Genomic DNA, 24,504 nt, shown 5'->3' on the forward strand with positions numbered 1-24,504 from the left:
AGCCTCAAAACAAGGAGCTCGGGTCATAAATCGGCGTAGAACCTCCCACTCTGCTGCCGGAGAGTTGAGCCGGGCTGAGAGTTTGACACATCTTAGCTAAAATATTTGGCTGCGTCTCAGTGAACCGGAGCAGGTACTGACACGCACAGTCAGAAACCGAGACAGAGCTTCCTACAACATTGGTTTGCCTCAGTTGAGCTCCGTTCGGAAAATTCTGATGTGTCAAACTAAATTCATTCAGATTTCTTCAATTCTGTTGTGATCTTCCAGTATAAGGATTTGATGTCAACCACAAAAATGTTATCTTGTGAAATTAAACCAACTTTAACCCCCTTAAGCTTCAGGTGTTTAAGAGATTAAGCCTCTCAGAATTATTTGAGCAGAATGTGTCAGAGAGCAGAGAGAGAATCACTCTGGTCAGACTGGTTTAATAACAGAGACTGTGGGATTTTACCAGTTTTTATTGGACATTAAAACATTTCTCACCAACCTCTAGCAGCACAATTCCACTAGAGTGTGTTTGCACAATGATGGGTGCACAGTGACCATCAAGACACAATCATCAATATATTCATTAAAAGTGTCGTAGTTATATTCATCCTAATCAGTTTAACTAACAGCATCACCACCAATGACCCCGGCAACATCTCATCATAATCTCCGTCTCAATATTCACACATCTAACGAACGAGACCACACGAAGGTCTGCAACACGACGCACACGGGTTCAAACGCAGTGTTTTAACCTGCACGAAGCACCGGCACAGTTTGCAGGAGAGACACAACATCTGGACACGGTCCTGATTGTCTGAACTGTTACACACAAGGTCTCCTCCGCAATAATAAATACACCTTTTGGGTTAAACACAACATCTGCGTAAATGTCCAGAGTCAAAGCCAGGAAACTGTGTTGCGCAAAACGAGATGCTTCAGGTTTTACTCAGCAGCGCTGTGTCCGATCACTCGCAGGCTCCTGCACATCTGTGCAAGTTAAAACAACGCACTGAGAGTCATTCGTAGATGCTCACACTTTGTTCCTAGCGATCGCAGTATGATGCACACCCCTCTACTAGAACAAGGGCACGGTCCCGGTTTTCTTTTCATCAAGTAGACAAGACAGAGAAAACACAAATACGCACAGAGGCGGGGTTCAGTACAGGTTCTGCTCAGTGGCCTGGAGTGTCCGATGGGTTTTATCAAGCACAACCAAAGTGGGATAAAGTAACACTCAAACACACTCATTCACGTGCCTCAGCCTCACACACGCGCTCACCCGCCCCCCGTTTGCTGGACTTGGCTGAGTGACAAGAGCCTCTTAGAGTAGACTCTGCAGGACTTGAGTACAAGTAATGATAAACAAGAGCACTTGAGGCACGTGGGACGAAAACATACACATGACAGAGTCTTAAAGGAATTATTAGTGATTTCATCATTACACAACAACAGCAGCCATGGGACTGCAAGTCACACAGGGTCCATCCATCCATCTTCCTTACACAGCGTTAATTAAAACTACTGATGAGCTTCTACAAACAGAGGTGAGTGCCTCACGTGGCCGTTTGCTGAAATCACAGCTTGTATTAGTGTTTGGGATCTAATTCAATTTACTAAAAGGGGCTAAAGAGACACAGCTTATGATGAGAGATGCCATAAACAGAAGCCAGCGTCATGACATTACTAATACTCTATATACAAACATCCGAGTCCTTTCTCCATCCATAGCAGCATGTACATTATTGACAACCTCCACCGTCAAACAGATCTTCCTATCACACCTACTGTCATTCATTTCATTTGCTGTCAAATGAAAATGCTGGTGCACATAGGACCTTTGTGTTGAGACTGAACACGTGTAAGTAGGCAGAAAGAGGCAAGAGATTTGAACAGGTCCAAAGGAATTAATGAAGATGCAGCTAAAACAACAAATTAAAAAAAATAATAAAAAAAGGGAGGTGGGTGCTGCCGATCACATTCCACAAACAAAGCTAAGCCGACTGTACAGCACAGAGAGGAGAAGCCACCAGTCTGCAGCGCCTGGGCAGCGAGAGGCCGAGCTCCAGTCAGACCGGCCTGGAGCTCAGCGAGGACGGAGCATGGTGATTCTGGGAAAGTCACTTTAATAGAGGGAATCTTTTCCATTTTATTTTTTTCCCCAGTGGAGCCCTGGGGGCCCATCCGACTCCATTCAGCGTCCTCTTTTCAGATAACGCTGCGGAATGAGGCTCGAGGGCGGGCAGGTACCGTACGGTGGTTTCAAGTCACACAAAACAGTGCAGGATTTAAGAGCAACATCAAGCACGATTCTTTACACCAAACTGAAAGGAGGAAACGCTTCAAACACCCCAGTGAACATTTGAAACAGGTTTTTGTCTCATCTTTTGAAACCTACACAGAACTCCTGTGACAGGATAAATTCATCTGACAGGGCTGAGCATGGACTGAGTGTAGCTTTAAAGGCGTACAGTGTTGATCCGCAGCGGCTGCACGTTCTTGCCGTTGGCGTGGCTCTGACCTGGGCTGAAATAGGGGAAGACCTTGGCAGGAAATTTCTCTCTGTAGGTATAGAGCCAGGACATGTCGTCTGCGTTGTAGAAGATGAGGAGGCCTTTGGGGTAGTCCAGGTACACCCCCACCTTCTCCAGCTTGTTCTTGACATTGAGACGGGTCCAGGGCTCGGTGCAGGCACTGTACTGGTTGCCGTCGTGCATCACGATGCAGTAGAAGCCGCGGCTGGGCTGGATCTGGATGCTGCCCTTGCGACTGACCGTCTCGCTGGCCACGCCGATCATCCACTGGGTCTTCTCCGACACCATCACCTCCCAGTAGTGGACGCCCGAGGCGAAGCCCTCCGCGCCCAGAACGGACACCTCCACGTCGAAGCGGCGCGGGGAGTCCTGCAGCGGCTGCGGGTGTAGATTACCGTAGGCCACAATGGTACAGTCGTCAGAGAGGATCAGTCTTTGGTGGGCCGTGATGGGGTCGAGGGTCAATGCTGCTGGCACTAAGGAAGACAGAAAAAAGGCAGATGACACCGCTTATTTACAGCAATAAGATGGAGGGTTAGAACTGGTTTCACAAAGGAACTGTCTGGGTTGATGCATTTTATATATGGACCAGTCACTTAAATAAAGACTTCATACACACATCTGTGAGGCTGTGTCCAAAAAAAGACATTAGAGTCATCCCACTCACAGACCGTAGAGTGGACAGGTTGCACAGGTGTACCTAATAATGTGGTCAGGGAGTGTATTGATCCTGATTTCTTAAAGCTACAACATGAAAAGGTGAAACTTTTAGCAGCCTCTAGTGGTGAGTTTGCAGGATGCAACAGATTGTTTGTAGAAGCGCGGCAGCAGAACATGGAGGCTGCTCCCTGTGTGGACGCGAAAGGCTGATGAATACACTCTAATGAGGAAGCACTTGTATATAGCATCCTGCTCCCCTGCAGATGGATTGCTCTAAATCATACACACTGTCTGGTCTCACGCGCCCCCCACTGCTGCATGAGACAGAAACAATGAAAGCAGAAATATGCAAAGATCCTTCTGCAGGTTAGTGGATTTCAGTGGACCTGCTGAAAATATGACAGCGTATACACTTAACATAACACACGACAGCTAGAGTTGGAGGAGGTGATCAAAGTCGAGCCCTGCGGTGAAAAAAACCCACAGATGAATCATTACGTGGCACTCCCCACTGCTGCGAGACGCTTTCAGGAAAATGACAACAAGCAGAGCTGCGAACGCGTCTGTTATTACAATGTGATGCATTTTACCTTCATGCATAAAATAGTGAAGTGCTCGTCTGAATATAAGGTGAAACCATTGGAGCAACATCAGACCATGCAAAAAAAAAAAAAAAAAACCACAAACACACTAAAGCAAAATTAGCAGCTCAACAGGTTTTTTAGGGAGGAAGAATTTGCACCTTCTCAGTTCGAGAGCACCCACATTATGCAGAAGCCCACCAGCGCGTTCCCCTCAGAACAGCGGCAAAGGCATGATTCCAGTTCCTCTATTTATAGGAGCTGGGATAAATAGAGGTGAAACCTCTGGCAGCCTGCCAGCAGGCAGGACAACGCCTTCGCCCGTCAATGACAGCCAGTATTTGTTACATTCAGGTCATTAAAATTTTATAACCCGAGAGAGAAACGTACACGCACAGAAATTAGCATAGAGACCTGCCGAACATGAGAGAAGGAAGAAAGCGCGGGGGTTATTTCTGCCAGGCCATCAGTAAGAACGAGGCACAAAGGACGACGGGAGGAATGTCATCGTTGCATCTCTTGCAACCGCTGGTGATGGATTGTAAGCAACTGTTCCATTTGGCAGCGAATCAAAAAAAAAAAAAAAAAAAAACTGCCCTCAGTCAACTGAAATGGGAGAAGTGATGGAGGGAATAACATTATTTTAAATATTGAGTGATGGCTGTGGGCCAGAGGGAGTGGAGCTCCTCTCCTCTTAAATCACCGGCTTCCACGACAGACCGGTATTTTTAGTAGGAGGGGAGAAAATACAGCAACCTGGCAACATTAACCTTTCAAACATTCAGAAAGTCATCAAAAACACACTATGAACCGATTTATTAGGAAACAGAGAAGACACTCTCTTACTCAGATGTTAGTTCAGTTTATCACAATGACTGGAAATGAGAGTCAACAGGCCAAGATGCTTAGTAATATTATGCAAATACCAAACCTCCGTTTTATGATACAGATCTTTAAAACGGAAGACAATTAACTTCCACCACACAAAACCAGACTTACGTTAGCAAACATATGTTTAAAGATGTTGAATGAATGCTGAGTTACAATGAGCTATCAGGTTCATAAATAATGAAATGAAAACACTGCATGTTGTAGTGTTAACAAATACACATTGAAAGCAGTGATAGGAGGAATTCAGCTTAGCCAGATCCCAGTCTGACTAACTCCATCCAGTAACTGGGCTCTCACCAAGCATGTTGCTGCAGAAAACTTAATGTGAGTTGCTCAGTCTCGCTCACTTACCTGGTGATATATCCTGGAAGAGTGACTTCCATATCGTGTACTGTAAGGGTCCCATGTACTTGGATGTTGGGAAATCTTCATATGTCAGATTGGTCTCATGTATCTTTCCTTTTATCCTGTGACAGAAAAAACAGATCAATAAGGGTCTAAACCCAATTTGCTGCTTTTTCCAAACAGGCTGCCTCCACTGTGGAGTCCTTATGTACCGTAATTCATCTGGATGGTGTCTGTGAAATGTGAAGTTACAGCTTTTGAACAACAGGTGACGACCCTCCAGAAACAGATAAATATATTGGTGAGGAGGAAAGTGGAGGTTTATCTGTGATGCAATTACAATATGATTCAATATGATCCCCCACATGAATCATTCAGTGCCCTCCTACATGTATTCAGGCAAGACAAAGTGTGGGCTGCTTATTGCAATGAAGACCTGTGAAAGAGGTTCAGCATGTTGACTGTGGTTCGCCTTCCCAAACTACAGGCGAACGTGCGCTGCTACAAGGTATAGTCACGAAAGTTGAACTGCGAGACACATCATGGGGGAAAACCACAGAGTTTCTCACCGGCTCTTTGTTACTAATTCTACTGCTCTGTGGGTTTTTAGGAGGGGTTCACGCTTCATGCATGTGGTTTTATACATACTTTTTTTTCAAAAAGATGTATCGGTGACATCATTTTAAAACATGCAGTAACAAAGGGGCGACTCATTTTCTTTGGAAGGAGGGAAAAATAAAAAGGTGGAAAGTTCTACATTGCATTTGAAGCAAACATCAGTGGTTGTATTTATTTAACCATTGTGTCTGCACCATTTGGTCAGTCACGTTTCAACTGAACAACACTAAACAATGTTACTAAACATGCAGCCATGCTAGCCCTGTACTCAACCTTATTACGTTGCTCTGAGATATTCAATTGTCCAATTACAACCACTCTCAAGTTACCCTCCCAGATGAAACACTGCAGCTGCTTTTTTCCGGCCTAATTCTCCATCTGTTCAGGGAAGCTGAAGTTGTTGCTCAAATCTGTACTTTCCCTAACATTTTCGCAGGAGAGCAGGACACACATTTAGAAATGTATCTGCTATTTATCAATAATAACTGTGCTCTAAAGTTAATTAATGAAATAAGCTTTGATTATGAACATTAGTGAAGTTAATAAAACCGGAGTGTCCGGACTGTTTTTTCCCTTTCGTAACTGCAGCGCTGACAGGGAGGACAGCGATGATGGGACTGTAAACAGGTGTAGCACCTCTCAGATGTCACAGCAACTCCCTCCAGGAAGTCGTGTCTCCCTGTCTCATTGAGGCGCTCCTGCAGGATCTGGATGCCCTCCTTGACGTCGCGCAGCTGCTGACTGTAGCACTGGATCTTGTGCTCGATGTCCGTGAGCTTGCGGGCGGTGTCCATCTCCAGCTCTTCCAGCATGCTCTTCTGACGCTCACGCAGGAAGCGGTGCAGCCGCTCGAACGCATCGCCGATCGTCGCGCGCAGGCTCTTGGCCGAGGACTGAAAGACACAAAGCAGCAGCAGATTATTGACTACTAACAATAATAAACAAAGAAAACACTCTCGGCTGAGACATTTCTAAATGTTATTATAGCTCTATGAAACAGACTGTGTAATGCCGTTAACCCAGTTTGTTTCAGTTACAATTGCCTGACTCCTAATTAGACAAGGGTCAGTAATTCAACAGCTCACACAGTGCTCCAATTAACTTTAATTTTACATTAACATTCATTGATTGAGCTTCTACGTGAATTGATTTGAAGTGGCTCTGTGAGAACACTGGGTAGAGAGAAAAAAAGAATAACATTTACTCTGTTACACTGTGAGATGAGACAAAGATGATCAGTTGGAGGCTACATACAATAGTACATCCTGAGGGCAAAGTCGAGCCATTACTAGACTGGTGGTCAGCCGGAAAATGTGATGACGTTACAGACAGACATGTGCAATTGTAAGGAACAAAAGACCAGGAGCTGAATTGATCTGAAGTTGAAGAGGAAAACTGGGAAGCTGGACATCAAAGAGCATGAATCATCTAAGCGTTAGCAGTCGGAGTGTCAGAGAGACGGCACAAAGGGGTGCGACGGAAAAACCGTGCAAAAATCCCACAGAGCAGCAGGAACCTCTCGATTTTAAGCTTCTGAGCAGAGCAAAACCCTCAACTTCTTTCAGACATTTTCACACTTTCACACTTCACACTCCATCACTTTACTGAAAAAGTCCAAGAATCTAGAGCAGCCAAGAAACATTATATCCAGTGAATAACAGTGAAACTGACCTAGACAAGAACTTGAGATGAAACTCGTTTGGATGAAACTGATGAACGAATCCCTTTCTTTCTCTCATGGGAAATTCTACCACTCCCCTCATCTTTTCAGCAGAAGCTGGACTCAGGAACTGTGATCTAAGGTGTCATTAGGCTTAAAAATTTGATCAATCAGTCAATGTGCTTGAAACAGCGGGTCTGATTCTCCTCTTCTCTCCGAGAACAGGGCCAGCTAATCCCTGGCTGCATCCAGCCCCTCTGCCAGGCTGGAGGTAGAAAGCTAATGGCACGGAGGAGGAAAACCGAAGCCTGCGTATTAGTGTCAGTGAAGTCTGCTTTGGCTCACGTGGGAGGATGTCTGTCGCCCTTGGAGAAGACACGGGCTACCTTGCTTGGAATCATGCGTTTACTATTCCCTGCTGAAAACGTGAATAGGACACAAAGACTATAATTCAGATGGCGCGCAGCCAGAAATTCAAATTGGAGTGTAAGACAGACTCATGGAGGTACAATGGAGACCAGGCTGCTGCAATACGTCTTCCTTCATCTTAGTAGAACGGAGACGCAGTTCTTACATTACAGGGGAATTCCACAATAGACAAATTTGTGAAATCCAATAAAGTGATGTCACCCAAGTCACTGCTTTAGATGAAATACAGAATTACTGTTAAACCCTTAGCAGCCCACTCTGCATCTGTACTCGAGGCTATCTGCTATCAGCATAGCACACCCAGACTCCTGTCACATCTGTCAGTAGTCGTGCAGGCGCCAAGTCCCCAGAAACAGTTTTCCTACAGCTTCCATGGTGATTATGTGAAACAGTGGCCAAGAAAACATTTTCTCATGAAAATGTTTCATTTGGTTTCAGAAACCCAGCAAACATTTTATTGCACTAATTTGATCTATTTGGTCAAGTACCATTTGTAAATTCTAGAGCACTGTTTTATTTCCAGACTTTTAATTGTCCACTAACAGCTAACTGCATCACAGATGAATGTAGTCACAGTGTGGCTCTGTTCCAGGCACATCACACTGTGCAAACGGATGTAAATCTAATGAGGGCAGCTCATTTCCAGCTGGAAGTCGCAGCAGCTGAAAGGCCAGCGTTTAGCAGTCAGAGGGAGTCGATGGGCAGGAGCTGCTTGTCTTAGGCAGGGGATATTCCTGCAGTGCGACGCTCAGACAGAGAGATGAGCGATGCTGTGACAACGAACAGCAGGTATATAAAGATGAGAAGGAGAAATGTGGACCATGAATGACAAACAAATGCTGACGGCTGCGGCGTCGACTTACCTGGAAGAGGGGTGTGTGTGTGTGTGTGTGTGTGCATTTCAGATTGACATATTGAGTGGATGCGCATGGTTCGCTGATTAAAACAAGGTGTTGAGATTAAAACATACACTCAATAAACCAATTTAGACGTCACAATTACAAAGTCAACAGTTGAAGATGGATCAATGAGAGAAAAGTACAATTGTTAAACTGCGTGTCGTGTCCTTTATATTTTTGCTATTAGAGACTAAATGAGCAGTACTGGCACCACTTGGAAGCTTAAGATGCTGATTCATATTACATATTATTTAAAATAATACTTTATGCACAAAATCATCATATTAATAATAATGAATAGTTGGTTACAGTTATCCTAGTAACGAAAATGTGATATCTGTATGTGTGTGTGTGTGTCTGCGTGCGTGCGTGTTACAAATGTTCCAGTACCTTTGTCTCAGTGAGCTGTCTCTGCAGGAGCTGCAGGGCCTCAGTGTGTCCCTTCTCACTGTCCTGCAGGGTGGCCAGCTGCTCCTTCATCTCTCTCTGCAGCACAAACAACAAGTCAGCTACTGCTAACTGGATTTAAAGGCAGACAAGTGGAAAAACATTCCGTCTAACAACATTCTTTCATGGATTCCATGACCTTTCATTTACTCAACTTATGTTTAGAAATAATCGCTCAAAGACAGCTGTCTAAATTTCATTACTACAATTTCAACTACAATTTACTGCGTGTACGACAGCTCCGTCTGAACGGGCGTGAGGCGACAGAAGTCTCAGCCTCAAAATAAGAGGCAAATGGAGGGGGAGATATGAAAGATAAAATGAAATCTCTGCAGATGGTGTCAAAAAAAGTGGGTCTCGTCTCTCGTCGGGCGCTCGCTGGAAGAACCAGCACCGCTCAGCCACCTCCGAGTCTCCCCAGGGTCGGAGGGAGGCTGTGCACAAACTAGCAGGGACGTCTGCCGTCACAAACGATGCAGAGTTTTAATGCGGGTCCCATGTGCCAATGGCAGCAACGCACTCAGATTTAAGTTTTAGGAGATAAGTGGCTCAGCAGATGCACTCCCTTAAGTACACATCTCATTAATCAGCACTTGGCTGATGTTTTTACATGATAAATGAGTTGAGGCCGACGTCAGTGTTTTACTCAAAATCTTGACTCCTGTTGACTTGTGAAAATTAAAACCAACACCACTTTGGCTTACAGGGCTGTTTTAAACATGATTAATTCCATATAGCTCAGCCAGCAGCATACAGGGCTGTGTATGGGAGGGTCGGCGCACAATGGAACACCAACAATCTTAGCTTAGACATGTTCATCATGTTTTACTAGATAGTAGAAATTAATGTGTCAGGTATCATTCCCATTTTTGATAGAAAAAAAACCTTAAATAGAAACAATTGCACAAGAGAACAAATTAGAAACAGTGCTCTAGATGAAAGCTTCATACATAGAAGAAAAAAAATTGCTATGATTTCAAGGGAAACAGGAAAAACTGTATCAAGGGAAACGACCTGACACGAGCCTCATCTATCAGACCCTCCATTAAGCCTCCCTGCTGCCTGCTCTCTTTGTTCATGTAGCCTGTGTATTACCTTCACTGATCCACAAAGTGTCACCTTCCTTGAACTGCAGCGCAAAAATCCGCCAAATTGAGCTGTCAGCTTAGTGTGACTAATAAAACAACCATCGCTCAGCTAGCAGGCTGAAACCAACCCCAGAATAGATCGGCACCGGCAGAGAAAAATACATAATAATTTCACACAAAAGGGAAAAAGGGTCAAGGTACAAGTGGGGAGGAGAAAATGAGCCGAGCAGCAACGTGTGATATATTAGAAAACCCTTGACCTTGATCATTGGCTTCGAAATAAAAAAAAGGAGCAAATGTGATGTGTTGAAGATGAAACATGTTTCCCTTCAAGGACAGAAACAGGGGAAAACAATGGCTGGTGCAGAGGAGGAGCGTGACTCTCCATGTTAATGATAGAGTGCGGCAGGCTCGGCAGGATCCCTGCCTCGCTGCTGCACGCTTGTCTGCAGCAGGTCAAAGGCCGCTCCCACACACAGAGGCTGACCAGAGCTGACGGACTGGCAGGGAAAACATGCTCCTTCACGTTGTGCTGCCCAGCGCCTAAACTGATGGGTCAGAGAGGGGCAGCTCTCACCTGTCTGCTGGCATGACACGAGGCGGGCGAGTCTGCGCGTGTGCGCACAACTTTGAGTATCATCAGCAGCAAAGACTAAAAATTTTCCTCAATGAAGAAAAATAAAGCAGCTTTCTATCATTTTATCAAATAGACTTTGCCTCTAAAAGGTAATGCACCGCAGAACATGCGGATTTAAGCTGAATTTAAACAGGCAAAGCTGCAGGAGATCACAAATCAACCTTGGTGTAATTGTCTTCATACTTTTCAAGCCCCTAAACCTCCTCCATAACATGCAATTACATAATCCTCTTTAATCCTCCTAGAAGCAAATACCGTCCTTTGAGTATCCTACAGATGGAGATTTCCCGTGATGACATTTCCAGCAATAAAACGCAACAGATGGACAGAAATGTCCTTTACTGCACTTGAACAAGGAATTGGTTCAGGATGTAATTTACAGGCATACAGAGGAAAACTGTGCATGGTGGGAAGCAGATCATTATCGTGGTTATAAAACAAAAACCCAAGCTGCCGGTGGATGAATGCTGGTACGGGCACAGGCTCTGACAGGGTGTGAGTGCAAGCAGTGTGTGTGTTTTCATGGTGTGTGTGGAGGCGTCTCCCTCACGTCCATCGCATCTGGTCAACCCAAGTCTGACATGACATTTCCTCGGGACGTCAAGCTGCAAAAAAAATGGGGGTCACAGCTGAGGGATCCGAAATTCAAAAGTCATTTCCTCCTGCTGTCATGGTAGCGTTCACGAGTAGGTAGATGCTTCCCCTATAGTTGTGAGATTCACTGTATTCAGCAGCTCATTCAGGATCTAAAGAGCGTTACAGGCTTTAAACTGCCAGCGCCTATAGAGAGAAGAACACAACGCGCAGCAGCGCCACAGCATGAATAATAAAACGCGTACAGGATGGAGAACTTCCTTTCACTCGGCGTAGCTTCCAGTGATGTTAATCGCAGGCACTGATGAACATGAAAGTGAACGCAGACACAAAGGCTTAATTGACTTATACCTGCAGGGGCATCGCTTTAACCTTCAAACCCCAGCGAAGACCACAACAACACACTATACCTGGAATGTTTTATTGAGGACATTATAACACGTGTCAGACTTCAGGATAGCAGTCTGTACGGTAGCACAGGCCATCAGGCAACAACACAGCAGGTGTTAGCCAGGCAGCGTAGACCAGGTGTGTGTATGTGGCGCCGACGCTCTGAGGTACAGAGGGCGATAACGCCCTGCAAGTTCAAGGCTCGGCACAGGGAGCTTCTGCTAACATAACAACAGAACATCTTTCAGCAGAAAATCAATGCACGCACACATTACCTCTAAATAAACTCACATTTTCCCTGATTACACACCTATAAAGAGAAAGAATTAGTGGCGCCTCCACACATAACTTGTTTGTCTTGGTTTAATCAGACTCTGGAAAAAATCTAAATCTAAAAAGTGATGTTTTATCCTATCTAGGTCGCAGACAACTACTCAAGTGAATACCACAGAGAGTGAAAGTCACCTCGTCAGCAGGTTGTCCCTACGAACCATGAGGACAAGCGACTAACGCGTGCTCCGCCCTCCACGGCGCGAGAAGCCTTTCGCTGCATTCAATGCCAAACGCCGTGCAGCCAAAGGACACCGACGCAGGACGCAGCGAAAGAGCAAACAGCCAAGCTCAACAAACAGACAGCACCTCGCTGTGATGTGGGCCCCGTGTTGTCAAGTGCAGGAATTTAAATAGAATGTTGTCAGCTCTGATGTATGGCTCTTACTGAAAGTGCCAGTTCGTGCAAAACCAGGATGCACCCCAGTGTCCTCTGTGTAAGCGCAGACCTTTGGTACAAGTCATCATTTTCATGGACGAGCCATTTGCGGCTGATTTACTAGAGGTTTGTACAAAGTTCGAATGGATGATGGGCCAAAGGATTTCAGGCCAGTCATAAAACGTCCTCCCGTCTGGTGCGGTGGCTTTGACTCTTTCAGCCCAGAAAGGCAATGAAAGAAAAAAAAAAAAAAATGTGAACAGCAACAACATGGAGAGCAACAAAAATGCTGTCTCAGGAGGCAAACTGTGGTGCCGCACATTGAGCTCAAGCTGGGCTGCAGCTCCCAGAGCCTTGTTCCTCTGGCATCAGCAAGTCCAGACAGCAGGGCAGGCAGAGGCTGGCCGAGGCGACGGAGGAGGACGGAGGAGGACGCTGGAGCACAGAGACAAACACTGCTGTTACCTCCTACAACATCTGTCCTAGTGAGTGGGAGGCAGTCTGAGACAAGAACAGACTGTGCAGTATGTCGGTATGTGCACAAGAAGGAATTTCATACTTCACCTTAGGCTCAAAAAAGTTGTGCTGGAAAATGTATTTATGATATAAACTAAACAATGAATATTGGAATAACAGACCGTTCACACACCGTTCAGAATACACTTAAAATGCCATTCTTGCTGATAATTACTGATAAATACTTTATAACAGTGATTAACACAAACCTAGTCAATGTCACAGGTCTCCTGTGACCAGATCTGGACATCAGACTGTACATGAAATCATTCCCACTTTACAATAAACACTTGTTAAAGCAGTGGGGACAAGTAGGGAAGTGCTGATGCTGGCGGCCTTCTCCAGTCCTCTGAATATAGGGCACGTCATCTAAATGATGAATGCTCAGAGGCTGCTGCTCCACTTCCTGGAGTGAGGAAGGGCAAAGAGTTCGCAAATCTAATACTCTAAACATGAATAAAGCAAGAATATTCTTATCCCTAAATGATGGTAAAATTAATGTTTGAATTGCTGACAGAGGTCCACAGAGTCTACGGCTGCGTTGAAGGGTGGAGTAGGAACTGACTGCGTTTTATCACCAGAACAGAAGACGGACGTCTGAGGGTGTGACAGCCATCAGTGTTGGGCTTGATAATCTACACAGTGCAGGACAAACCATTTAAGAGGAACAGAGGGTTTGTTGTTGGCACTAGAGTGGAAATCTGAGAAGTGTCTGGCGATAAGAGCGGGTCTGCAGCTTGTATGGAATCACCGGCTTGACAGAAGCTACTCAGCGCCTCTTCTTCTGACTGCCAACTACAACTAGCTTCTACACGGATACGCTACATTTTCCGAGGCGTCGTTGGGAGTTTCTGACTGACAGGCGGTTTGAATGCTAACAGACTTTTAATATGAAATCTCACCATGTTCTCACTATCGCAAGCGCTTTGAAGGCATCTCTGAGGACCTATCCATCAAACCTGCCACAAGCAAGTTGCTAATCTTAGCGTGAGCTATATATCATTTCAACAGGCACTAAATAAAGAAGAAAACATACGAAAAGTAATTTTAGTTATTCCACTGAACTTGCATCAAATCTGGAAGAAACCACAAACCTTTACATGTATTAATTTCTAATAAATATTTTTCCCTATTAGTAAAACTAGTTCAGTTGTGTAAATGGAGACATGTCCATGTACTTGTACTTTTCATCCAGCTGGGATCAGAGCTAGCAATTCAGCGCTCAGCAATTTCTATGATTTCCTCTGTTTAAGCAATTCCAACTTTTCTGCACCTGGGTTTACTTTCATTTAGCCGTTTGTATGCAGAGGACTCATTAGTCATTTTGATTTACACAGGCATATGGAAGCAGGTGGAAGCAGCACCTGGTCCGAGCAACTGCACCCTGATTGGTCGTACAGTACTTCTCTGCTGCCGACAGGGAGTTAAGTCTGTGCACACGCTGGATAACCACACCCTGAAAATGACTCCACGTTCCAGCGCCAGCGGATTTTTGCCACGACTCAACGCGAGCTTGTGTCATCGTTTAGCAAAAGCTTCTTAGGATTAGCCAACCCTCAAATAGCAAGCATGCCGTTAATATAAAACCATGTCGTATATGTCGGGCACTTGATGAGCTGACGTGCCAGCCGCGGTTACAGGGACGACACGCATTGACTGCCCGTGACTCGCTTACGGCTGGAAGCCGCTCCGCTGTGGTTTGTTGTTTATGCAGCATGTGACTGCTGCAGTTCGCCCACAGCGCTTTTTGACCAAATAAAGTGTGCATCTGCTTCTCTTTCGCTCGGTTCCCTGACATCAAATAAATATTTGGGGATATATGCCTCTTTTGTCAAGTCACACTGTAAACGAAAACGACTGCATACAGACACTGGTAGTGCAGGTCTATGAATTTTAAGTATAGCCTCCAGTCAGGTATGCCTGTCATTATATCCCCAGATGATTTTCAATACTTTACATATTGAAAAACAAAATTCAAACACGGCATGACCAGGGAACAGGAAGAAAATATAACTGTTTACCATGACTGCACGTCTTGTTTGTTCAGTTTTGACCATTCTGACGTTTGTCTGCTCCTCGGTAAGAGTACAAATCAATTTTCATAGCTCAGTTAAATACTTGATTCCAATATACAGCAATAGATTTTTCAACAATTAAGGTAACAAAACACAGAATTTTGCCGCTGGCTGTCTACATGTACTGTAGGTGGTGTGCTGCAAACAATGTCGAACAGATTTCAGAACGCTAACTCCACACACTCATCAATAACAGAGGAAAATCAGAGTTTCTTTTGAGCACCGGAGCCAGGCTGAAGTTAGGATGGTTACTTCTGAACTAGAACTCTTTACTCCGTGGATGTAAGCAGGGAGAAGCCTCCGGTTAATTCAAAATGCTGCAGCCAGAGTTCTGAAAAGAGATACCAGGAGAGATCATATTTCTCCTACATTAGCTTCTCTCCACTGGCTCCCTAATGAAATCTAAGACGGAATCTACATATAAATCACTTAATAATCAAGCTCCACACGTCCTAAAGACCTCATGGTAGTCCATTATTCCAACAAAACACTTGCTCTCTGGATGCCGGTCTGCTTGTGGCTCCCAGTGTTCATGAATGCATCAAGCTTCTCTCCTGTAAAACCAGGTCTATGTTGTCTCTTGTTATAAGACTAGGGATAAAACTTTCTTTAACCTTTACATTTAAAGTATCTCGAGATGACTTTTGCTGTGTATCTATAGAAAAACCCTCAATTGAACTGAGCCCACATCGATCTTTGGAGGCTGACATCTGTGCTGCACAGTGCAATCCAAGGGCCATGAAGGCAAAACCTGTTTCATTTGTCTGTCCCAGCAGATGGAGCGTACTCACTGCAGGCTACGTGAACTGTACAATTTCCAGGTCATCAAAGCTCTTAGTTCAGATATTAAAAACATATCCCATGCATATATTTTAGACTTGAGCAGACACAGTTTCTCAGCTCGATAAGCTTTGTTCATTCACCTCCTCTTCCCTGTCATCACCCACACCTGCTTTATTGCAGTCATATTTACAATTTAGTCGCTGTCATTTACATATTTATCTGCTTCTGCGGGCTGATGGCTGAACAAGCGCAAGGCTGTGATTGTGACAGTAAGACATAAATGCAACTTGTTAATCAGGAAAGCAGCAATTTTGTTATTGCTGTGCCGAAATTTAGTAAATCACTATGATGTTTCGCCTCGTGACAACACCCGAGAGAGAGAGAAAGTGGGTTGGAGGCACCACAGTGTTGAACAGAGCTCATAACTGCCCCAGTCTCACACTGTTGAAGCCAAGACAATGCTTTAAATCAGCTGGTCGTGGAGCAGAGGGGAACCAACACCTCTACCTTTGTTCAAGCCCTAATATCTTTTCTAGAGGGAGACAAACACCTCTGCTCCTATTAAAGTGTTAATAACTTTTTAATGAACACCACATTTTAAAAGCCAGCATGAAGATAAGCGTTAGAAAACGGAAGATGAGTCTCAGATACCATAACTTGTAGGAAATTAGAAAACATTAATGCCTCCCTTACTCGACTTTTCCTGCAAGGCTTCCAGCTGTAAAACTGAACAGCCTGCGAAACTATTAGACAGTTTACATCTTTAATGCTTGAGGAATGCTCGCCTGCTCTACAGCTGCGGTTGTTGTGAGTCACGGTGGATAAGAGCATCTGCTAAATGCCTGAACTGTAAACAGCTGCTGGAGCAGAAAACCTCTGTTAATGTGCAGACTGAGAGCGATGATGGCTGGCTGCTCCCCACTGATTAGCCCGACTCTAGATGCACACCAACGCCGTTATGGGAAATAATGAAGCACTGAGAATACCTTGCTAGAGGAATTTAAATCAAACACGCACTCTAGCAACAAGCAGTTGGGACATTAGTTACTGCACAGGACAAACCAGGCAATTGTTCAAACTTAAGGCAAACGCACAACAGCCTTATCGACTTTCATCTGGTGTTTTCCATTAAGCGGAGAATTAATGAAACCCATTATTTGACGGGCCTTTTTCCCCACTCTCACAATGTGGATAATTACACAAAAGCTATAAAAAGAATCCTTAATTTGACACCATTTCCTTGGTCTAACAGATAAAATTAGACTGAGAATGAGCATGTGAGAGTCTTCCCAACAAAACAACCATCTTCTGGGTCTGGACTGTAGGTGTAAACCTGACAAAACGCGCTAGACTCTGCTGTTTCTTTGGGCTGGTCAGATCCGAATCGGTCTGATTGGAAGCTGTAAATGAGGCCTCCTATCAGCAGCATGTCTAATTAAATCATCTGCAGTAAACCACGAACGCAGGGAATTACAAGAGATTATGGCCCCGTCCGGCTGTGACCAGACCCCCTGAGAACAACGGACTGTAATCTGTTTTAATTCCCTAGCTAATCAAGAGAGGACAATGGGTACAGACGTTCACATCAAATGTAAAAGGCAGAGGAATGTTAACTACTTTGTGACAACTCACATTTACGCATACGTATTTCACCTTAATGGTGTAACCTCTAATACAACACCTTCCACTGCCCAGTCTTTTATTTAATGGGATCTTGACAGTTGTGTCACTGGTGTCCAGGCTGCTCTCCCTGCTGATCTGCCCCATATTGGCGAGGACAGGATGCAGCATTAAGCCACTCTTTAAGCTGCAAAACCTTAAGGACAGCACTTCCCCTTTCATTCACTAAGTTGACTAGTAATTCTGCCCCCTCCGGTGATCCCTGCTCGCTGGACCGGACCAGTTACAGCGAACGACTCCAACCAGCAGGTTCAACTCGCTCAGAGGCACATGTGAAACTACTGAACACATACTGTACAATGCATTTCATTACAATGAATCATCAGCAGCAGTCATGTGTTGTAGTTTCGTATGCAGAGATACGAAAATACACTTCCACAGAGCTGAGTGAAAGACTATATCGGCTATGGTTGCGGTTATACTTTTCATAATGATGCTACAAAACAAAGTATAAACCCCAGCTGCCATCTTCGGAAGCTTTGTCTCCCATATAAACAATAAGGGTAGAGTTGAATGAAATACTATATATATATACTCTCTATTGCCAGTGTATTATGTACAGTGATGTAAATGTATCTAATAAACTAGCAATAAAACTGATGAATAGTATAAGTTAATGCAGCCTTTATTGTTTAAGTCTCATAACATTGTGCAATCTATTTTGCACACACACAGGACATAAGATCGTATGGTGCAAACAACATAATTGTAAATGAAACGCAACAATCTATTATTTTAAAGACATTCAAAGCTGATTAAAAAAAAGCAAATCAATTTTACCATTGCACTGGTGTTGTCTGTTTTTAGTTGTTTGAACACAATCAAACAAAAACAAGAGTGAACATCACATCCAGCTCATTGTTTTGCTGCAGCTTGAAGAGGTCCTTCAGATGTGCGAGGCTACGATCCAACAAGGTTGTTGTTCATCTATTATCTGTAACAAGGTCCTAAATAAGATGGTTTTTCTCAAGAGGCATTATACACTGGGTTTTACGACCAGATTAGATTCAGAATACTTAGTGGCCTCTTTGTACCTCACGCTGTGCAGCTTTTAAACATTTTTCACTTGCTTTAAAACATATGGCAAAGTGAAAATCCGAGTCATCTTTGCAGAAGGTCTGCAAAAACGCTTCTAATGCACAGATGTACAGACATCTGGCTCATTTCACTTAGGTCTGAGCCAAAGTAAGGATCTAATGGAGACAAAATCAGCAGTAGATGCTGCGCTTTTTCCTCCATCAATACTGCTGTTTATCTCACGTACATGCAGTAACAACATGGGCTGAAGTAAACATGCAGCCTGGCTGTGAGCTGCCTCAAGCATCATTAGTGGTATCACTAATTTGCAGTGTGAGCTAACATCACTCTCTGGATGAGAACTATATGCCAGTACATCACTAAAGGCGGTCTTCCTCTATGGCTCCATTTCTGCATGAATGCCACCTCGCTGCCACACCGCCCTAACTGACTGCACAGCGGGACAAGCTCATTTGTTTGTGGTGGACGGGTGTTGGGAAATTAGTACCTCGCTTCCTCAGAAGAGCTGGTTATCAAACAAGATCAATGACATTTTATAAAATGCATGACTCAATACCAGAAGATTACTCATGAGAAGCACAGGAGAGAGAAGAGGAAAAAAAAAAAAGAGAGAGAGAGATGGGTCCGCTACAGGAAAGGAGAGCAGACTGAGGCGAGCCACAGGGGACATGGCAGCCGTGGGTGCCCTTGAAATTGCCTGACTCATTACTGCAGCAGCACAGCCATGCGTGGTGATGGCGGGCTCAGAGAGCTCGGTCAGGCTCCGACAGTTGCAAAGTGAAAGACAGCTTTGTTTTAAAAGCACCAGAGGAACACAAGACTGCAATACAGTGAAAAGAATGAGGAGAATATATATTTAAATAATTAGCTCAATGTTTGTTGTAGGTAATAGAATATCAGCCAGGCATAAAACTGTTGTTGGAAGCCCAGGTGAATCTAGACAGGTGCACGTGAGTGAATGGGGCCATATTTAATTCTCGAGTTTTGTTGGGGTCTAGTTCAACTCTAACCAGCGTCACTGCTGCTACTCTCCTTGTACATCAACAGTATCTATAATCACAGGAACAACGTTAAGTCCAGATTTATGCATGAACAAGGTACTTCAGCCTCATGTCTTTTCTTATCTGGCCTAAACAGATGTCAAGTACCATCGTAAAGATGCCCCTTGGGGCAAGTACGCCGCAGAAAGAATGTGTGCAGCCCTGCAATATTGTGGTCGCACTCCGCTCGCCGACCGCCTCCATCATCACAATTAAGGCACGCTGGCTGCTGTGGCTTCCACTGTGCACTCCACAGGAGGCGTCTGCCAACTTCGGGCCACAGTGGCGCACGGCTTCGTCCCGCTCCAATCAGCAACAGCAATCCGGCCAACCTCCATTTAAGACGGTGCCAGAGCTCAGCGTAATCTCATCACTGTGACCCACGCTGCCTGAAATAAAGGCATTTTTCCCACGTACTTTACAGCGATGCAGAACGGGGCTCAGAAAACAGGAATGTCTGGCTTGTTGATTATTACCTGAAATAATGAGTCCAAGTACAACTCACAAGCCAAGAAGATATCACGGTGAAATTAAAGAAGTGATGATTGTGGCCAGTTTCCTGTTTTGATTCTGAGAAGTTTGAAAAATAATTCACAAGCAGAGCACTTTTCTCCTGCAAATCACATTACATTTGGTGTTTAATCCTGTCCAATATGATTGGTGGAATAAAACCCCTCCTAATCAGAAAGCATTAGTTCCCTGTGAAATCTCTGCTCCCTCAAGCAAATGGCAGAGCCACAGACAAATCCCCCCCAATCCTACCTTATGTCCTTTATGTTGAGAAACATACACAAACAAGTAATTATGTGTTGGGTAAATGCATATGTCACTCTGCAATGGCTGGTCACTATATCATTGTGGCATTACCCAGTTGGCCACAGGAATGTTTACAAAGGGAAAAGGGTAAAACTCAGCAGAAGGCAAAGCTCTCAGCGCAGCAACAAGACTCAGGGCCCGAGGTCAGTGGAGTGACATGCCAGGCTAAGGAGATTAGAGCCTGCCGCAGACTAACCAAAGGCTGCCCTTGTCAGTGGACACTGGCGAGCCAAACACAACATCAACACACAGTTACGCAGTGAAGACATGACATAACAAAAGTGCGCCGCGTATCTGAATCGTGACCATATGTGGACACCCAACCTGAGGCTTTGTGATGTACACAGTGAGGAACGCATACATTGCCCAACGTGCGTTATTATCGTGCTGGTACATTGAGGGTGTAGGTCCAAACCTCCGAGTGCCTGCCTCAGATGTAGCTGACGATAAACCACAGCGATTTTTAGTGTTCTGGTGCAAGTCGGGTTCATAACAAGGTGATGACAACGTGTCCAAGTCATGTGGGAGATGAGCAGCCTAACTGAAAACACTGGTGACCCATCACGCTCACAGTGAGCAACATACAGAGGCAGAGGCAGAGGCAGAAGCAGAAGCAGAAGCGGTTTGGGCTGATCACTAATCCCATGTGCCAGCATCAAACAATTGGACACAAAGAGGCCAAGCTTTGGCTCTGGACTTACCAGAACGTCTCCCCCTTCTCATCTTAAAAAGTTCCCACCCTATAGAACCCTCAGATGTTTAAAAAGGAAAAGCCCAGCGAGCTGGCACACGCGCCCCCCTGGTCCAGACAGTGGAGCTGGTTGTTAGTGCACTTTAACACATCCTCGCATGTCGGCGGTGTCGAAACATCGCGGAGCCTCGCGCTGGAAGCGAAGTTTGTGCCTGCAGGCGCAGCGCTCACACATCGTTTCTGTCTGACACACAGTTCACTAGAAAGAAAAACTAAATAATAAGATGACTAACACCAGAGTTGTACTTACGTAAGCTCTATCCTAGAACAAATAAATTCCTAAGAATATCGTTCGTTCTAAGAGAGTTTACTCAGTGATCTCAAATGTGACACAAAACAATTGTTATGACATTTGCTGCCTCCTTATAATGTTTGTGTTGGTCGGCCGAGGATGGGACGTTGCATAACGAGCGCAGCACTTGTTGATCTTGCAAGGGAAGCATGCAAAGCTCATCATAGGGCACGGCTGCTTCCGACGGGGCCTCTGTACTCGCACTCTCTTTCAGCATTGTAGATCTGGGAAGACTCCAAAGCTCTTGCCAGAATACAAAATGCCAGATAGCTGCCTTGAAAAGAGCTCCAAGAAGAGGGACAAGCTGGTGAAAAACGTCTTGTGTTGGGTCTAATTACTTCTGCTCCAACATTACACAGCCTTGACCTTTCTCAGGCTTCCAGCACAGCGCCTGATTGGAAATTAACGAGAGCAGCACTGATGTTCACAGCGCTATGAATTATGTTTAATGCAGACCACAGAAAAACACGACTGTAGCTCTGCACCAGCGGTCGCCTAACTATGATGACATGTAGTGTATTAATTGAATTTATTTCACATTTGCGTGAATGTTTTTTTATTTATTTCTCTCATAACTTAAAAAAAAGTCTCTGATATTTATTCACTATTTCTATCAGGGTACATTTTAGAATACAGTAAGAGTCTAGTCTGTATATAAACCTGCTTAGTGATTCTGAGGAGCAAGGGCAAAGAATGAACTCACTGCATGCGAGATAGACTTTCAGACTAGTGTCAGAAGTCAGGGTAATGAATAGTCAGCGGCTGACAATACGACACTGACAGTCTGTGCAGCCAGAAAGTAGTAACACAGTCACAGTGTTTAAAAATGCAGACCCTCTAAAAGGATTACAGTGTGACGTGAAACTTAGAATTACAAAGAAAGAAAACAGAGTATGTTGGTCACACACAACATGAACATCAGGTGATGGATCCAAGATGCAATAATGAATTTGAAAAACTCTCTGAATCCAATTAACTGACTCTAATCTGAAAGGCCACAATTGTGAGTGACAGGAAACACTGGAAATGTTTTATGTATAAGGTTGAGGAACTTTGTCTACAGATTGTGGGAATTTAATTATCTATACTTCCCTGAAAATGTGGAAAATATGATGAGGGTACAGGTAAATTTTACTGTCTCAACACCAACAAAAAAACAAAACAAAACGTTGTGTGTGTTTTTCCTAACAGAAAGCTGATAGGAAATGAGAAACCCCACAGCACAAGGGGCGAACACGCAACAAGTGTCTCCTGACAGACTCCAATCACGGGTGATTTTTATTCTTTAGAATGACATTCCACGAGCTGTCACCTTCATAATGACGTGCTTGACGTGTGCTCTAACTCACCTGTATTTCCTCGTACGCCTCGTCGATAGTGGTCACTTGGTGTTGTTCGTGCAACGCCGGCTCGTCGCAGAAGAAGCACACTAGACTCTTGTCGGTGAGGCAGAAGAGCTTGACCTTTTCGTGGTCCTTGCACGGATAAGAGTTCCTCTGGGCGTTGAGGATGGCGTCGAGCGGGAAGGCCGAGTAGCGCTCCACAATGTTGGACAACTTGAGACTCGGCGAGACGAGAGGGTCGGCGAAGGTCCTGCGGCACTCGGGGCAGTCCCGCGTTCCGTGGGGCTCCTGTCGGCTCCAGTGCTCAGCAATGCACTTCCTGCAAAAGTAGTGCTCGCAGCCGAAGCTGACGGGGTCCTGGTAGATGCTGAGGCAGATGGAACAGATGAGCTCGTCCTTCAGACAGCAAGCCATTTGCAAGGATGAGGACTGAGCGGCATCTAAAAGGGCAACGCTCCGGAGCAGAGAGTGCTGGGTTTAATGTTGGTTTGAGTGCTCCACTGCCATGCGGGAGGTGGCTGATGAGGCCTTCGGGACTTTGCTAGATCTGTAGAAATATGACAAAGAACAATTAAAAAAAAATTAAAAAAGACAGTAGCCTTCTAGTGGAAAATATTAGCACCTAATGCGTGATCTAAGTCATAAGTGAGAAATCATTAACAGAAGCAGAATCTTCAAGTTACACATTGACAGAGAGTTTCACTAAGAGCCTATAAAGAGAGGGATTTTCTATAATTTATTACTGTGAACGACTCCAATAAAAAGCACAAAACCAACAGTAAATCCGCTGTCTGTGTGATCAATCTGCAGTTACAAAAACATCACTGGTCAGTAAAACAGTGAAATTAATTATTATAACTTACATAAGAGCAGCCTAATGGAAGTGAAGGCGGCTTTAATCATTACACACGTGGACGCTTTTTGTTTTAAAACAGCCTTAGTTCTCACGTTAAGGATCAATTTCAGCCTCATTTGACTTGGCCCAGCGGCAACGCGCAGCTTTCAGTTTCACATTGTTCCTCCTGCTTCCCCGGTGCCGGAGATCTCCCGGACACGTAGATGCTTCTCATCGCCGTGTTTTGTTGCGGCTGCGGGTCAGCGGGGAAACACCTGCAGCGGTGTTACCTCCGCCGCCGCCTCCGTCCCTCCCGGTGTCACAAAGCTTCCTTTTAAACGTCAGGCTCCGGGAACCGGGACCGAGCTTCTTTTTTTTTAGCTCGCACCATTTAGCCCAAACTGTGAAGCCGACAGCGGTGCCGCGGCGCTGCGTGGCCGCTGTTTAACTGCCTCCGTCCGGCTTCTTTGCTAGCTGGGTTTGTAAACACAACCGAAGCGGGACCGCGACGCCGACAGCCACGGCGGGAGGATGAGGGGCAGAACGGACGCGCAAAGCGGGCGAACAGTCGCCGGGCAAGTTTCGCGTGGCGCGCGCGAACTTGTCGGCGGTGTCCGGGCGTCTCCGGCGCGATGCCGACACGAGTCATAATCGCGGAGACGCGTATAAACAAAAGGAGAACGCTCAACTCACCGACCTCCGCGCGGCGACATCAGCGGCTCCAGAGCAACTCTCGTTCAGGAAGGAGAGCAGGACACAGCGGCAACAGACGGAACCACCGGGCTGCGAACCGTGGGGGGGTCCGCTAGCATGCTAATAAAAGAACCGAGACGTTACACACATTAATGTAGATACAAAAAAT

The 24,504-nt window shown here is 45.1% G+C and overlaps 1 protein-coding gene across 2 annotated transcripts; it reads right to left on the minus strand.

The window, feature by feature from the left end:
* Positions 1–443: 443 nt before the first annotated feature.
* trim62.1 (tripartite motif containing 62, tandem duplicate 1) lies at positions 444–24,472 on the minus strand. 2 transcript variants are annotated; one of them, XM_029152362.3, is made up of 6 exons: positions 24,336–24,472; positions 22,814–23,354; positions 8,999–9,094; positions 6,257–6,513; positions 5,009–5,124; positions 444–3,001 (listed from the first exon to the last, which is right to left on the minus strand). In XM_029152362.3, exons 2-6 carry the CDS (start codon positions 23,219–23,221, stop codon positions 2,451–2,453), a joined length of 1,428 nt encoding a protein of 475 aa, XP_029008195.1. In that variant the 5' UTR covers positions 23,222–23,354; positions 24,336–24,472; the 3' UTR covers positions 444–2,450. The 2 variants fall into 2 exon arrangements, with proteins under 2 accessions (XP_029008195.1, XP_029008198.1); XM_029152365.3 differs by lacking the exon at positions 24,336–24,472 and adding an exon at positions 23,671–24,218.
* Positions 24,473–24,504: the final 32 nt, after the last annotated feature.

This window comes from Betta splendens, chromosome 5 (genome assembly GCF_900634795.4).
Source record: "Betta splendens chromosome 5, fBetSpl5.4, whole genome shotgun sequence".
Lineage (NCBI taxonomy): Eukaryota > Metazoa > Chordata > Actinopteri > Anabantiformes > Osphronemidae > Betta > Betta splendens.

Bases quoted from the DNA above. Each gene is read 5' to 3' on its own strand.
- trim62.1 (XM_029152362.3), bottom strand. From the start codon at position 23,221: ATGGCTTGCTGTCTGAAGGACGAGCTCATCTGTTCCATCTGCCTCAGC. The intron at 6,514-8,998 runs GTACTGGAACAT...TGTGTCTTTCAG, and splicing joins GACAGCTCACTGAGACAAAG to TCCTCGGCCAAGAGCCTGCG. The intron at 5,125-6,256 runs GTGCTACACCTG...TTTCTGTCACAG, and splicing joins GTTGCTGTGACATCTGAGAG to GATAAAAGGAAAGATACATG.